The sequence below is a fragment of the Coccinella septempunctata genome, chromosome 2, assembly GCF_907165205.1.
Source record: "Coccinella septempunctata chromosome 2, icCocSept1.1, whole genome shotgun sequence".
Classification (NCBI taxonomy): domain Eukaryota; kingdom Metazoa; phylum Arthropoda; class Insecta; order Coleoptera; family Coccinellidae; genus Coccinella; species Coccinella septempunctata.
This window is the reverse complement of record NC_058190.1, coordinates 39991078-40008079: the sequence shown is the minus strand read 5'-3', so window position 1 is coordinate 40008079 and position 17002 is coordinate 39991078. Positions and strand designations below refer to the sequence as shown.

The 17002-nt window shown below is 35.7% G+C and overlaps 1 protein-coding gene across 3 annotated transcripts in view; it reads right to left on the bottom strand.

The window, feature by feature from the left end:
- LOC123306908 (glutamate decarboxylase) overlaps window positions 1-15893 on the bottom strand; it is a 58233-nt gene extending 42340 nt beyond the window's left edge. The window contains exons 1-2 of one of the 3 annotated variants that reach the window (XM_044889103.1): window positions 15378-15893; window positions 9291-9415 (exon numbers count right to left, since the gene is read on the bottom strand). In XM_044889103.1, coding sequence (XP_044745038.1) covers window positions 9291-9354 — 64 coding nt within the window. In that variant the 5' untranslated portion in view covers window positions 9355-9415; window positions 15378-15893. Of the gene's footprint in view, window positions 1-9290; window positions 9416-12350; window positions 12383-13252; window positions 13272-15377 lie in introns of those variants that run through there. The other 2 variants (XM_044889105.1, XM_044889104.1) reach the window with 2 other exon arrangements.
- Window positions 15894-17002: the final 1109 nt, after the last annotated feature.

Below are 17002 nucleotides of genomic sequence, written 5' to 3'. Positions count from 1 at the left end.
ACGTGGGTAATATCTTGTGTTCGAAAAAGATTCATCAAATAAATGAAAAATTATATTCATTTCATTCGATAAAACAGTTTGTGAGATAGAACTAAAAATAACATTTTTTTTTTACGATTTCTGTTACACTACATAGAGGTTCTGTATATACCACAATCACAACTAAATTTAATTAATTGGTTTTTCCGTGGTAAAACCTTATTCATGAAATATGTTCATTGGTAGATATGCAGCAAATCTTAGGAATAGCTATTGTCAGGTTTGGAAAAACTATCTCTCCAATTTTCAACGTAGAGAATTATTCATTTTAATTTAATTTGTATCTTAATTAAAGCGAAGGTATACCCTTCATAATCTGGAAGAAAATAAAAAAATTGAATAATTTTTCAAGATGGCATTGGGGAAACCAAGAAAATTCCCAATATTTTGATTGTTATAAATGTAATTGATGAAATGGCAGATGCAAAATACGCCTCTATTTAGTTTTCATATAAAATCAATGCCTCCTTTTCATCACTAATCTAAAATAGGTTTCCAACTACAATTATTCTCGAACTCCCCTTCAGTAACAATATTAGCTAAAGAAAACTTTTTCAGTTCTCTCTGGGATAACAAATAAATCTTTGGACAATGACAAAACAGACACGAGAGGTATTTCAATTACGTATCGGAGGCAGTGAATAATTTTCAATCGGGGTAACTTCAACCCGCTTTTCCAGGCTGACTGACAGGGGATGTGGAACAACATCTGCTCCGAGATGGGCACAGCTTGTACCGCCATAGGGGTGGAGATATTGCGAAAATCGGCGAGAAGCAGCGGCGGGGGCTGTTTTCAACCACGCCAGGACAAGGAACAAAATTCGCTAGTTATTGTCCATAGTAGAGGAGCTTGCAAACCTTGTTAATACTCAGAGAAAATCATTTTAAGGATTCTGAATCTAAATCCTTTGATTTGGTGATGGTTTTGTCGAAAATGTTTGTTTCCAAGTATAAGCGGTTGTTCACAATTTGACACGATAGAAAAGATATTGGGACAGCGCTTAATGAAAGTCATAATCAAATCAATTTCCCATCCAAGGGATGAACTCCCTATTATATTTGCATTTGACGATGGATTATTTATCAATGAGTCCAACTAGTTCATTTCAAAAAATTCTAAAATAACAGTCATTTGGTCAAAATCATAAGAATTACTCGCGCAAAAGAGAAAACCAAAACCATCAATACAGAAATTGCGTTGGGGTCAATCAAGAACTGGCCGCACTGAAGAGACGACCCTGGTATTCCCCTCCTTGTAATAGAAATTCTAACCACGGAGGGAAGTTTAGCTTTAATTAAAAGTCCCACGGGCCCTTTTCAAGCTATTTATTATCCCATAGTATGCACTTGTGCTCTTCAGGAATTTAAAAATCGAAACGATCTATATGGGGATGTGTTAGTTATATTGATCTATTGAAGTTGAATTTTCTTTCTCGATTCATAACGTTGAATACCAACAGTGTTACAATATCAGAACCCACTAGTACTCGTTCTTTAATTTTAATAAGATATTACCGGTAGATTCGAGTGACTTGGGACAGTCCTGTTACTTGGGACAATTACCCCCCTTGCAGATTTCCTAGTTTCTTACCATTTATGAGTGAAGGGACAAACTTATAAGATTGTGTAGCGTCTTTTCGGTTAGTTTAACAATTAATTCCTGTTGAGTTTGCTGTGACTAGAGCTTTTGAATTGACAGGAAAAATTAACGAATTCAGGAGAGTATAAGCGCGTTATTTTATGGCCCTTATACATACATTCTAGTATCCTGTACATGTGTTTCACTTTGTGCATGTGTCATTTTTTTTCTGGATATGTGGGATATTGGGATATTAGATATGTTATGAAACAAGGTTGTTCACAAATCAAACGGCAAGACGGATCTCATTCATTTATTTGGTTGTTTCATAGGGTGACTTGGGACAATGCCGAATAGATACAAGCGACGCATTGGTAGCAGGAAATATGACGATTTTTCGCAGGATATTATTATTTACATTATTGCCACAAAGAAATCAACAAAAAATGAAAGAAATCAAAGTTCTCTTGTTTTGTTTAGTTTTTTTATAATACATTTGAGTTGCAATATACTTACTTTAGCTGTAATATGGGTTTATCATTTAATTTCCTTACCGAATTTCAACTAAATAATCACAAATTCTAATTTTTCAAAACTATACACCGTCCCAAGTCACCTATTTCATTTGAGAGTTGAGAAATCAATTGATTTTAACTTGTGTTTCATGCCCCCCAAATCGGTGGGTGACTTGAGACAAGTATATTTTATTTTTTTCAAAATTTATATCCGAATTCTGAAGCATGGTATATATCCTAATCAATAGTCTGAGTCATTGAGCATACTCGAACCTCATTTGCAAATAAAAATAGGTCACCGTTTTGAAAATATGACAAGTTGAATGCAACAATCGTCCCAAGTTACCCGAATCTACGATAATGATAAGAATGGCTATTGGAAGACGTTTCCCCTGTATCATGTAACTATGACGCCAATTTTGTTTGTTTTTTGGGTAAGTATTGCAGTGATAATAACAAAAAAATAAGAAACAATGGTTAGAATCTTGTCTTCTTTTATGAGGGTGATCTTTCTGCTGATTTCCATGAATAATAGGAGGCTAGACTAGCAACATATTTCTAATGCAGCTACGATCGACTCAGTTGTTAGTGAAGCTAATTTCCATGACTAACTCACTCATGGTTTCAATTCAGACGCCACTATTGAGAACTAACCTTGTACCGACAGAAACTGCACAAGATAGTGCCTACTTTCAACATCCCAGAAGAAACAGGTTCAGAAACAAACAACTCTACTTAGAGTGACGTTACTATTTCACCAATGGCTTCAAAACAAAGCAATGTTTTGAAGCTGGGTATCCACGACTAAGCTACAAGTTTGTCTAGGAATAAGTTTATGACTAAAACACCTCCAAAGAAGGAACAGGACTGTCAATAAAATAAAATCACTGAGTTCTCCATTTGGGACAGGGCAATAGATTATAACTGATTTGGGTACCTCAGTACCTGGGCACTCTGGCTTCAGGGACAATCGAAATGATTCTGACCACCAAAGGCTAGAGTGAAATACAAATTGACCTACAATCAGATACTGGAGTTTCCAACACCTTGGTGAAAGATTGTATGAGCAGATGGACAAAACTCAAGATCTGGACTCATCTGGGTTCTCAACAAATGTTTCGAATCATGGATGGATCTCTCTAAGCTGTCTTTACTGCACACTGCAGATTCTAAATACACCAGTCTAAACTTCGAATTGCATCGTTGATTGAACTTTACGCAGACGTCCTCTGCTAAAGTCCTCGGCAGAGTTGGACCTCTTGATTCATTTGGTGGTTCGAATCTTGACCTCAAAGAATACCTTCTTTCTAGAAGTGACAGTTGCGAATGGAGGGTGAAATTTAGCTCAAAGATGTTGTTGGTAAGTCAAAATAGACAGAATTGATCAATGTGGTATGTTAGGCATTTTCAGCGATTCTATTAATTTGTGTTCTTATCAATGTTTGAGATAAAATATGTAGATCAACTACTGTCTCTTGATATTGGATATTTTCAGGATGTACAAGATAATCTGTTGTACAAGGTGTCCCAGGATCAACCCTACATACTAACAACAGAGGTAAAGTAGGACTTGGTGAATAGGGATTGATAGTGAAAAATAATCTCTGGCTTTTCTCAGAGATCAACAGGATGATCTTCAAAATTCATGGAAATACATACTTTGATTATTATCAAAAGTAAACTAATCGGCGTAATTTGTTGAAACAGCAAAAAAATGGCGAGTCATTTTAAACTACTGTTTTCATAAGAAAAACCACAACTTTATGTTATAGCTCAGCAAATAAACCTGTAGGAGAAATCATAGTACGCCAATGGATAGCTATCAAAAAAGTGCCTGTATAATGTGTTCATTTCAACATCCTAGCACAAACAGAAACGGAGATAATGACCAATGTTGAAATCGCCCAAATTTAAATTTTGACCCATTACTCAAAAACAAAAGAAGATAGAGGAATGCAGTTGATGGCATTATTAGATTCTCGAAAAAAGACGACATGAATAGTACATTCATTTTCCTCCATCTCGTGGGGTTAAAAAGTTGTAATTCAGGTATCACCAATGTACAGTTATTCCTTGGACACTTTGTATCAGAGAAAACTCAGTGTTCATGAACAAGCGGAATTATTTAATTTCTTTCTTTTTTCAGGTGAAGAGTGAAATTCTACACCGCTTCAATCTCGTTTCCTTACAGATTTGTCTGCTCTGCCTTTCATTATGTAACTTTGGGTTAGATAACAATACACTCTGAAAATAGAATAAATTTATGACTCCCCTCTTTTAAAACATTAAAACTTCTAAACTCCTATCTATGTTTATTCAGTCCATGCTAAACCTTAATCTACCCGTGGACATCAACCTGAAAATTTCCGTTAGTCACGTTAATTTTGTTTTAATTGTCTTTATCAGCCAGCAAGCAGTTGCAAAAGTCATATTAATGTTATTGGATTCAATGGATGAGCAATAGCGCGCAAGTTTTCATTGAAAAACTTTAATATCCTTATATTATCAATTAATTTTCGATGAAGAAACTTCGTTGTATTCACTGAGATTCTGAAATGATACAACTCGATGTATTTCCAGCATTAAATACAAAATAAATTTCTATTACAATGAGTCAAGGTCTAGTTTAATGTAAAGCATTTTTTTTATTTTTAGAAACTGAGATGGAAATGCAAGCAGAATAAAGCAATCATTTATTAGAAGGTGTAGAGCATCTAGTAGAGCTCCTATGATGGCCACTTTTGCAAAACTTAATTCAATGAAATGATATTTAAAATTTCCGTGTTATTTCATCATTCAGCCCCATAGTTATGAAATAAATATTTTTAAGTGAATTTCAAGTGATGAAATAAATTTCAACACTTTTGTAATTAAGAAAAAAAGCTAAAAATAAATTCGTATTCCATTGAGTCGAGACCTTTTTTTTAATTACAAAAATGCTGAACCTTACCTTACTTGAGATTAACTGAAAAGTATTGATTCAACAACTATGCAGTTTAGTAATGAAAGAAAACGAGACAAAATAACAATTTTAAATTATAGTTTTATTAAATTAAATCATACAAAGTGTAAAGTGGCCATCATGAGCTCTCATACATGCTCTACACCTTCTAATAAATGATTGCATTATTCTGCTTGCCTATCGACAATTCTAAAATAAGTATCGTTTACTGAATAAAATTTCGCAAAAGATGCTCAAAGTGGCCACCATAAGCTCTAATATATCTACGTGTTCTACACCTTCTGATGAATGATTGCTTTATTTTGGTTGCATTTCTCAATTTTAAAAATAAGGTTAACATTAAACTATCATCAACAGATTGTAAGAGGAATATATTTTGTATTAAATACTGGAAATACAGAGAGTTACACCTTTTCGGAATCTCAATGAAACAGACATGTTTTTTCTTGCTTTGGCATTCAGGTAACCACTCGGGTAACCATATTATTTTTACACTGACGCTATAGGTTAAACTGAGGATAATATAAAATTTCAGTTAGATCTGATGTTTGAAAACTAAAACTGTACATGAGCCCTAAAAATCATTCAAGGCTATTCACTATAATTGAAGAGAAGCGACTGTAGCAATGGTATAAATTTCAACTCAGAGAGATGGTTGCAATTCAAAAAAATTAAATTTTCCATAATATTCCTCGAAGATTTTGTACGAACAAACCTTTCAATTCTAGAATTGATCTCCTTTCACCATCCATGTACCTATACTTTTTCATTTTCTGATTGAGAGAAAAAACAAACTAAACACTGAATCTTAGAACGACTCCACTGATAACTCACTCTTAATGAACATTTTTTAATCATGGACTTGAATCTAGAAAGGAGAGAATTATTACTGGTCCAGCGATTCCTTTCGCCAACATGCAGCCATTGTTTTCGAATGATTCATGAAGCTTTTTCCAGTTTGCCAAGGAAGTGTGGGAAGGCTTTTAATAAATCTCAATGCGTAAAACTTCTAAATGGATCATTCGAAGAGACTGCCCTGTGAATGTCAGAATATTGTTTTTTTGTGTTTAAATCTTAAAAACTTTTTAATGAGAGAAAGGATTGTCTTAATCTTTTGCAAATAGGAGAAAGATTCAATCCTTTATATACTCTGGGAGAACAAGGGGAGGGTGAATATTCGAATGTTCAGAAAATTGCTAGAAAAGATCAATCAAATTCCACTGTAGACCCTGGCATCCGGAACAGTATTATTTTATTATTTTATCTTTCATTTCCCCAACTAATTCCCCATAATTATTACTCCCATACGTTTTACTACATCCCCAGTACAAGGCCTAATTTTAGTGATTCAGCTTCGACATAAATGCCAGCACATAATTCAAATCCAACTGCCGAATCCACTCAATTCTTCAACAAGCACAGGTGTGGTTCTAGCAGATTTTATCCCCCAATTACCGCTTAGGCCCCAATTAATCATTGACGTATCCCAAAGGTCCGATATTTCACGAGAAGCGTATTAAAACAATTTGAAACAGCTCTTATAGGGGTAAATTGGGCCAACTATACTCGTTTCGTGAAATGCTAGTCTCCAAGTTTGTAGGATTCAAAGGGCTAGGAGTAGGAAATACGAATTTCCTCAATTAATAACCGTCGTAAAGTTATAATTGATAGAACACCACTTGATTCAATTAGTTTCGACCACTAACTCAAATCTACACATAAATTTCGTGAAATTACGATCGTCAGACTTGATTCGTAATCATTTTATACCAGTCATGGACACTTCAAGCATATACCACTGCATTTTATGGCACTCCAGACAGTTTTATGTTCATGTTCAGTTAAATGTTGACGGACATAACGAATGACAGATCAATACTGAGCTCCAATATGGCGACTCAAAATGGCGGAGATATTAATCACCTTCTGACATCGATCAGATCTGATTTTCAGTCCAAGCTTGCTCATGGTTCATTTTCAACAATAAATCTTCGAAATAGATCACGAAGATTGAAATAACCCTACAGGCTGATTTCAAAGCCATATATACTTTCCTCCTAAGCTACTATGGATAAATCAGCTTGAAACCTCAGTTGAGCTATACATGGCACACATATTGTAGACCTGTCATAATTCATTTCTGGAATGGTGAAAGAATTCTTTTTGTGGTTTCTTAACTTGTTTGAATTGGGATACACTGTAGTGTTTGACTATTCTTAGGGAAAACACTACAATATTCCAAGCAGAAATGCACGTACTATATGGATATTTCAATAAGGAATGAGAATCCGATGAATCTGGATAGAGGCATAAGAATACTGATGGACTATGATGTCCAGTTAGCTATAAATGCAAATACTGGATCTGTAATTCCTATAAAGCAAACTGCCCAGGTTTTAAGGTACCAATAGGGATTGAGAAAAGGGTCCAGCGAATATTTGCAGACCTGGAAATTTTCATGATAGCCAAAGCTTCTCTGGAAACGCGGCCAGACTGAATAAAAAAAAGATATCTAATAATAAAAAAACTTCCAATATACAGGCTAAGTCTTTGATTCGTACAAATATTTTAACAGTAGATTGCTGAGGTCAAAAGGAACACTTTTTTCCGAATCGGCTAGGCTTAAAAGATACAGGCTGTTGAGAAACCATATAACACCATAAAAAAATATTTTTAGTTCTTTCTCACAAACGGTTTTATCGAATGAAATTAATTTCAGAATATAGTTTTCCATTTATTTGATGAATCTTTTTCGAACATAAAGCCCGTTTGCAACAGGCGAGAATTCTCTAGAAAATTTACTCGAGATTTCATGCGCCGTGAATTATGTACCGTTACATACGCACTTTCGGTAGAATTCTCTGTTCAGTTGCGTACTAAATAGTCTCCGCCCCTTTCTTGCGAGAATTTTGTAGAGAATTCTCCAGAGAATTCTCGGCTGTTGCAAACGGGCTTAAGATATCATCCACGTCTTCCAGTTTTCTCATTATGATCATACGTACCATAAAAATACCAAAAATTCAAAGAACACAACTCTTGAAACTAAGTTGGACGCTATTCAATGTATATTTGAACACTTTGTAAAATAAAAGTATTCTTCATATTTTCTCGTATGATGCGCCGTTTTCGAGTAATTTGCTGTTCAAAAATTAAAAAGTATTTGTAAAATTTGGAAAATTGGGTACTTAGGCTGAATACAACTCTTCTTAAAAGATCTTCTTAAAAGATCCACATATGTGTAGTGTCATGGATTTAGGTGGTTATTCTGAGGGTAATTTTGTTTTTCTAGGGGAGGCAGAGATCATTATGGAAACTTTTAAAATGGCTATATCTTTTCATCAGGGCCGAATTGGAAAAAATGGTTTAGAAAAAAAGTGTTTCTTTAAACCTGGAGAATCTACTGTTAAAATATTTTTACGAGTCAAAGACCCACCCTGTAGATAGGAGTAGAACAAAGTTATACTGATGGACAAGACAAATTCTTCGAAGGTCTAAACAAAATTAGTAAACGCAGAAGGAGATCTCCCTCTGAAACAACTTATCACTGTGTAGTGGAAAATGGTTCTCTATTATCCTTATATTTATGAGTTATTATTTGGCAGAATATACGAAGCTGCTCGCCACATAAGCCGTATATGAGAGGCTTCATCCCTAAACGAAACTCTTCAAAGCCATCCAAACCTGAGGAGACTTCAAGGTAACACAATATAATACAGTGAGTCTGGAAATGAACAAACTACTATTTAGAGTTCAATACTCCAGACGATTTTATGTTTATGTGCAGTCACATGTTGACTGACTTCACAAATTAAGAATCAATACCGAGCAGGAGCATCCAAGATGGCGTCTAAAAATGGCGGAAATTTTTCGATTTCATTAGCCCATGACAGTATCTTTCTTAATTTTCGTTCTGATCTCGAGGTTCATAATTTGTATAGTTCACCAGATGAAGGTTCAAGTCATTCATGAATTGAAGCATCATTGTATCATAGAGGGCATATCGATATGGTATGATATAATGAAACGTTAGAATTTCTGCATTATGCTGGATATTCTCCATTCTAAATGATCTTGTAGGAGACGTTTAAAAACGGTTTGGGGCCAATACCAGCCTACTTTGAATCAGTTCAATTTGGAGAAGAACTCGACGGCCAGAAAACATCGCGGAGATAAATAGGAGAAACTAACAACTCACCTGTGCACGAAAGCTTTTCTATGGCAGCGTTCAGCTTGTAGTTGCTGCTGTTGGAGGAAGCCATGGCGGAAGACTCTGCAGGACTGTCACTTCGGTCTCTTCTGGATGAGGACTCCGCGTTCGTCCTGAAAGGTCAAATTGATGGTGACCCAGTTGGAGGCGCTGCGCGGGAGCACCACCCGTGACGTCAGAGCGTCGGAGGCCGTCCGACGGGGGTGGAGCAACCACAAGAGCGAACACAGAGGGTTGCGTCTAAGCAAGTATGGATTTTTGGCGGGCGTGAAGTTTTTGGAATTCGCGAACTCGTCGGAATCCTACGCTTTCAATTGTTTCGGTTCCCGATGCCCTCCACGTGCTTCTAATGGGTTATGGACGATCTGGGGAGGAAATTGGGATCGATATGGGGGAGCGCTTCTGGGATCGGAGTTGTTGGAGGGAGGTTTTGAACCGTTAGAAAGTATTTCATGAATAGTATATTTCATCTTTGAATCAACGCTCGATAGTCCAGTCATATATTAGAACAAAAAATCGCCCAATAAGGATTGAATTCTTACACGTACGGTTATATTGTTTTAATCGTTTCATTAGGGACCCAGTAGATTGTAGATTTTAAAGGGAATCTCAAGAAGGGTAAGGATTGCGATCTTAAAATCTTTTGTACCCTCCATCAGAGCTTTTCTCGCCACTACTTCGTCTCTATCTAGCCCCTCTACTTCTAGAATTTTAATGAACTTCAGTACCTGGATGGCCTCAAAGAGTTCCAGTGCCTAACAAATTTCTTGTCCAAAGCTGTTTTTGCGTTGGCTAGCAATACCGAGGTATTCCATCACCAGGTGCTCAAGAGTTTCCTCCTTCCCTACATACAGAATCTGCGTAGGTGCTTCCTGAGGGGATATTTCTTGTGAGGAATGCAGTAAGAAATAGCATATTCTGCCTAAAATCCAGATACTTCTTACATCTTGAAGTGTTGAAGTTCCAGGGAACTTTATGAATGATCAACCCACGAGGATTTTGCCAGAGGTATTCTTTTCGTTAGAAAAGAGTTTTTTGACAGTCTGTCAAAAAACTCTGAGAGACGACTTCGTGGTCGTGGTTCTTATAGTGATGCACAGAGCCTTCAATGTTCTTTTCAATTTCAGCCTTGGATCGCTTTTTACGCTCAACATTGATGTTTGTCTAAGTGTCCATAGAGTTAGGCTGCAAAAAGAAGACTATTCAAAGAGAGTACTTTCTGAGCAAAGTAGTGTGTTTGCCATTTGGAATCGCTTACCACCTCATGTGGTTGGTACTTGTTCGATGAATGTTTATAAGAACCGTTAATGATTTTTAGTGCTCCAGTTGGTCACGTTCTCATAGCTCCAGCAACAACAGTCCAGCCTTTGTATTATATCGAGGTAGGTACTGTTTTCACTTGCCCTGGCAGGCCAGACTATTGCACCTAAGTCATTATTGGTCGCACAATCTTGTCGCACATCCATCGCAGTATTTTTGGGTTACATCAAAGCTATCTAGGGTTATTCTCCTATATTTAACTTCAGTTAAGAAACTAAAACGAAGGATAAATAAGCCCCTGGGACAAAAGCCTTCTATTTCACAGACAAGATGAAGCAAAACGTGGCTCATAACCAAATGAAACTTGAACCTACTCAGAAGCGAGGAACTGAGACAGATGAAAGGAGCTTTGTTAGGCCTATATCTAGAAGTGGACAGGCAGTGGCTGATGAAGAAAAACACTAGCTTTCTACACTTGTGCTCCTGAGTGTCTCAAAAGGGACCTTTAAGAGGCGCATATTTACATTACAATGAAAAACCAGGCCACTCTAGTAAAAGCTCTGGAATCACAAGCCAGGGTTCTCTGCTGATGTGTGAATGCCGTAAAACCATTAAGCTACTTGCTGGGGAAAATTCTTTCTATCGGTAGCAGCTCATTATGGTATGGAAACGAGCGAAAAGACATCAGTTGAGGGGTTCATAGCTGAAGGGAACCAAGTCCATGCAGCCTAGTTTTGAGATAAATGGCTTAGAAGTTGTTTATCACCAATCCATTCAAAAGTGACTTCTTTAGATTTTAAGTTTAGAATGTCAGCATATGCTTACATAAGAATAATAATAAATAAAGAAGTCACTTTTGAATTAATTGGTGATAAACAACTTCTAAGCCATTTATCTCAAAACTAGGCTGCATGGACTTGGTTCAATTCAGCTCTGAACCCCTTAGTTAACACCTGTTATACTTAAAGCTGCACTCTAATTGTGGCTTGGAAAAGGCCCATTTAAGGCAATTATCCAACAATTATTAGAGGTACAAAATATAATAACGCTATAGAACAACACTCTTGCACTCTAAGAGGCAGAAATACTTATGTTACTTTTATTGGCCTGCCCCAGAAAGCTGGCTGTAGCTGCTGTCGTTATCTTGTGTACCGTATGGGGAAGTCAGCAGATGCTCATGAGACATACAAGGTCTTTGGATAGGAAAAAGAAACAGCTGAAAACATAGGATCTGAGTGTCCAGAACTATCGGTTAAAGGAGTTCAATATCAACACCAAAACATTATACCCAACTATGTCACAATTTTGGTTGGAATGGAAACCTTTAAATCAATCGACCAATTTTTTTTCAGTTTCCCAGTAATGATAATTTCAGTCTTCTTTAAGACATTATTACAAATTTGAGCAACCTAGCCCACTGGTTGGAGTTTCTTCTGTAAATTCTACTGGTCCTGGTTCGAAGCTTGCCATGAACTCAAAATTTTTCGATTTTGATCAACAAGAAACCTGAAGAAATGAACTTGAGTGTCATGTGTGGAATTCGCAAAGTCTTCTTGAAGCAACTTGAACTATACAATTAATACTCACACGAAACAACAATTAATAATTGATGGCAAAGAATTTGGGGAATTTCAACATAATTTATAGAATCATATGAAAGTTGGCTTGAGATAATAGTTTGAACACTATTATCAATTTGAGAAGGCTTTCAATATTATATGTGACAGCAACTTATATGAAAACCAACCAGTTAACCGATGTAGATAGTTACAAGAACCTCTAACTTACCCAAAACTTCCACTAAGCACCAACTTTAACGACTTCCCTTTTTACAATGAGGATTATCTGATTATTTTGATGACCATTTTTACAAGAAATTATATTCGTGGAAATAGCATTCGTCGTGATAACAACTTAGGTTAATTTTATACCAGTACCGATATAAGTGCTAGTAAATGAAGGTATTTTGTTTGAAAACCTTACTATTTCATGAACAGGCATCCATTTTCAAATTTAGGATCAAAATTAGCCCTATGCCAATGTTGTCTTTTTTTAGGGGCTCAAACGACCTGTAGGTAACTATAAAAAATGAGAAAAGTGAGGATTAGAGAATTTAATAGATTGAAAATCTAACGCAATATGTCAGTTTAATTTATTCGGTGTTGTAGGAGGTTTCAACCCTTGAAAATTTACCCCTGGAGTGCTGCTTATAACTGAATTCGAAAAAATAGCTCAAAAGTCATAAAATGGGCTTATATAAATAAGGTATTGTACTTTTATCAGATCTGAGAAGCACTCTTCTTTGGAAATATTCGAAATAAAATGTTGGTTCATTATTTCTTCAAGAATTTTAATTAGTCCAATCACTGAAAATCTAGGAAAACATGCAGGATCAGGTTGAAAACACCTTTAAAATAATGCAGCGACTTCCAGTTCTAAACCCTACGATAATGAAGTTTTGGACAAGAAGAAGTCGGTCGAATTACAAAACGTGAAAAAAACAAAATCAAACTCACTGAGAAAAAAATTTTGTGTTAAAATTGGTGTCGTGATCTGGTTGGGATATTTTTGTCATGAAACAAAATCAGAAGCTTGATAATTTTTTTCAAAGGAGCCACCTTCAATGGAAGAATATGTTTTACATACAACCCCATGCAATGCAAAAAAAAATATCCTCGTAATATTCTTACCTCCAACTAATAACACCACCGACCAATACTAATAAAGTTTGGTTTGAGTACAAGCTCAGCTTTTTAAGTCAGGTCACTTATTTCTGTCCTAGTTAGGCACTTATTTATCTAATCTTATTTGAATACTCAAAGATATTCAAAAACTGATAAAAAAATTATAATTTTCTGCAAATTCGCGCTTTCGATTTTAATTTCAATGATTATTATTCATCCTCCTATCCTAAAATTAGAATAACTGAGGGGACATTAGTTTGGAGCACGAGTAATGTCATTATTCTGGATAAATAAGCACATTCACTCTTCGAAGTGGGATTCAAGGTGAAAAATAAATGGCCATAAACGAAAATTACGTCTATTTGGCACAGATTCATTACAAACAATCCAGTGATTTCCTTACTTAACTTAAGTTTTGATAATACGATATATCTACTGTGATATCTATACAAATTTGAGCAATAGATATTTGTTAAAAGTTAAAAGTCTGATTAATCATGACTTTCGACGTGGATAAATTAAAAATAATCTTATTTCAACTTTTGGAGATGAAGCACCATCCAAGACCATTTTATATTGGTGATACCGATAATGAATTCAAACTTGACCGTAGTAGGCTCACTGACTAAACTGAGAAAAGAGTTATTTATGCTACTACAGAGCATGGTATGTCCGAAGAAGCAATTGTCCGTTGCATAGATAGTGATTTAGAGATCATAGAGTTAGGTATTTTTATATTAATGCTTGCTCCTTCTACGCTAATATCTACGAGGATATATTGAAAAATTGTTAGCCTACTATGGAACCAAACAAAATTCCTATGTCACAATATTTTATAACCTCAACATATTCTCCTCTTAATTGGATACATTTATTACAGCGAACCTACAACGTCGCTAGATCTTTCAAAAAAAGTTTTTCTTCTTGCTCTGCGAACCAGACCTCCACAGCTTTTATTACCTCCTCGTTGAAAGAAAATTTACGACCTTTTAAACTTTTTTTCAGTTGAGGAAAGAGATGATAGTCAGATGGAGCCAAAACTGGTGAATAAGGGGAGTGTTCTAGTAATTCAAACCCTAAATCACGAATTTTTTGCATGGCAACATGAGATTTGTGTGCAGGGGCGTTGTCATGCAAAAACAAAACACCTTTAGATAGCTTTCCGCTTCTTTTTTCTTTAATTGTTTCCAGTAGAGTGGTCAGTAAGGTCAAATAGTAATCTCCGCTTATTGTGCTACCCTTATAAAAAAAACAATCATGATTACTCCATGGCAATCCCAAAAAACTGAAGCAAGAACTTTTCCAGCAGATTCTTGGACACGAAACTTCTTAGGTCTTGGAGAACCAGAGTGTCGCCATTCCATCGACTGTTGCTTTGTTTCTGGATCGTAGAAATGTACCCAAGTCTCATCCATACTAACAATTCGGTTTAAGAAGTCTACATCGTTTTCAAATCGAGCACAGATCGAACGCGATGCTTCTACCCTTGCACGCTTTTGGCAACATTCAAACCAAAGAATATAACTGACTTTATAATCTTTGATTCAAACATTTGGGGATCCATTTTACAGCAATTTTTCTCATGTCCAAATTGACGTGAACTATATGATGAAAGCGTTCGTATGAAATATTCAGTGCTTCAGATATCCCTTTTAGCCCAATTCGACGGTCTGATAAAATCATGTCAAGAACTGCATCGATATTATTAAAATTAGTTAAGATGGCGTCCGATGAAGACGATTTGTCGGATGCTCTCAGCGAAAGTGTGGAAAACATTTCAAACAAAGCCAACTATACGACAAATTTCAAGTGCTGTGCAAAAAAACCATGCAAAACAGTAGTTTGCATCAACTGCATGGCAATGTACCACTCAAGTTGTGCCAAAGTTTCAAATAACCTAAAAATACTAGATGGCAACAAAATAATGTGCTGCAAAGAAACCAACTTAATGGAAAGAACCCGAGCAGAGATCAAGGCACTGCATGTGTTAAACACTACATTAATAAACAAGAACAAAAACCTAGAAAACAAAGTTGAGAATCTCGAGAAAGAGATCTCTCATCTCAAGAACCAATTGCTCAATAAAGCCGAACCAACCACAGCTGGAAGAATATCAATAGAAGACACTTACCTTCGTTCAGAGATGGTCGAATTTCCACAAAAGTATTTAGACAAAAACTTCCAATACTTGTCGAATGAAATTCAAAAATTAAAGACAGAAATTAACACAGGAGGAATCTCAAGCGAATCCAAGCTAAGCAACAGCGGAACCAGTGAAATACCACTAAACCAAGTTCAGTACAGGAAGGCACAATCAAAGGGAATCAAAACGAACGTTACTCAAAATTAAGACAACCGAAAAAATGAGATCAACAACTTAACCGTATCAAATGTCACACAAAAACTTACAAAACAAATCACAAATGCAGATGGGAATTCCCTTGATAAGGAAACAGCTGACAAGGAATCAACAAGTGTGAATAATACAATAAACATTCACCATTCACCCCATAAAGATGTTAACAATGCGGACATTACAGATAATGATAATTTTCAGATGGTGCAGAGGAGAAAGCAAAAGCGCCAGAATCGCAAGAAAACAATCGGACAAGGAGAGATAAACAGTCACGGTTTCCGAGGAAGCCTACCTAGAGTATGGATGTATGTATACAGGGTATTACCCGATGTAGAACATACACACATAAAAAACTACCTAGAGGAGAAACTAAACAAGGAAGAAGAATAAACGGTGAAAGAACTACCCTCCAAAACCCCCCACAAGAAATGTTTTATGGTGGGAGCACCTTTCTCCTTTAAAGATCAATTATATCAACCAAACTTCTGGCCTAAAGGAGTAGGCTTTCGACGTTTTGACTTTGCTAAATTCAACACTCTTAACCAGCAGAATTCTCCACAATATTTTATGTGAAGAATAATGGAGTAACTTCCAAAAAATCAATTAGTTCCTCTATAATAATGATGAATTTAACTGACCAGAACCTTCAGTCCATAGGAAAATAGGAAAAATTTAGTATATTACACCAAAATGCACGCTCAATAGGGAATGCTAGAGAGTATGTAGAAGATCTTCTGTCGGAACATGAAGATGTAAAAATTTTATGTATAACTGAGCATTGGAAAACGGAAGAACAATTAAAGTATAATGCAATTGAAAACTTTGCATTGAAAACTTGTTTCTGTAGGAACAAAAAGGAATATGGTGGGGTTGCCATCTATGTAAAAAAGAATATACAGGTCAAAGAAAGAGAAGATATAAAAAGACTTTCAGAAAAGAAAATTTTCGAGTGTGTCGGTGTAGAGTACAACCTTGATGGTGATAAATTCGTTTGCATAGCAATATACAACAATGGCAATATAGGACTTTTAACAGAAGCATTGGAACCACTGTTACAAAAACTTTTCACTGAAAATATCAATATCACTCTGATTGGGGATTTCAACTTAAACCTCATTGAAGATTCAAATAAAAAAAAGGGAATTTATGAGCATGCTTGAAACATATAATATACAGCAGACTATTTACCAGCCGACTAGAATAAAACCGAAAACGGCTACCTGCATTGACAATATCTTCACTAATATTGAAAGAGCATATGAATCCTCTGTTATACAGACACATATATCAGATCATACAGCTCAAAAAATAAGTATTCAAATGAAGAAAAGCAAAGATAAATTTGTAGATCACCGAGTATTCTCACAAAAAAACATCCAAGATTTGAAACAATCACTAAA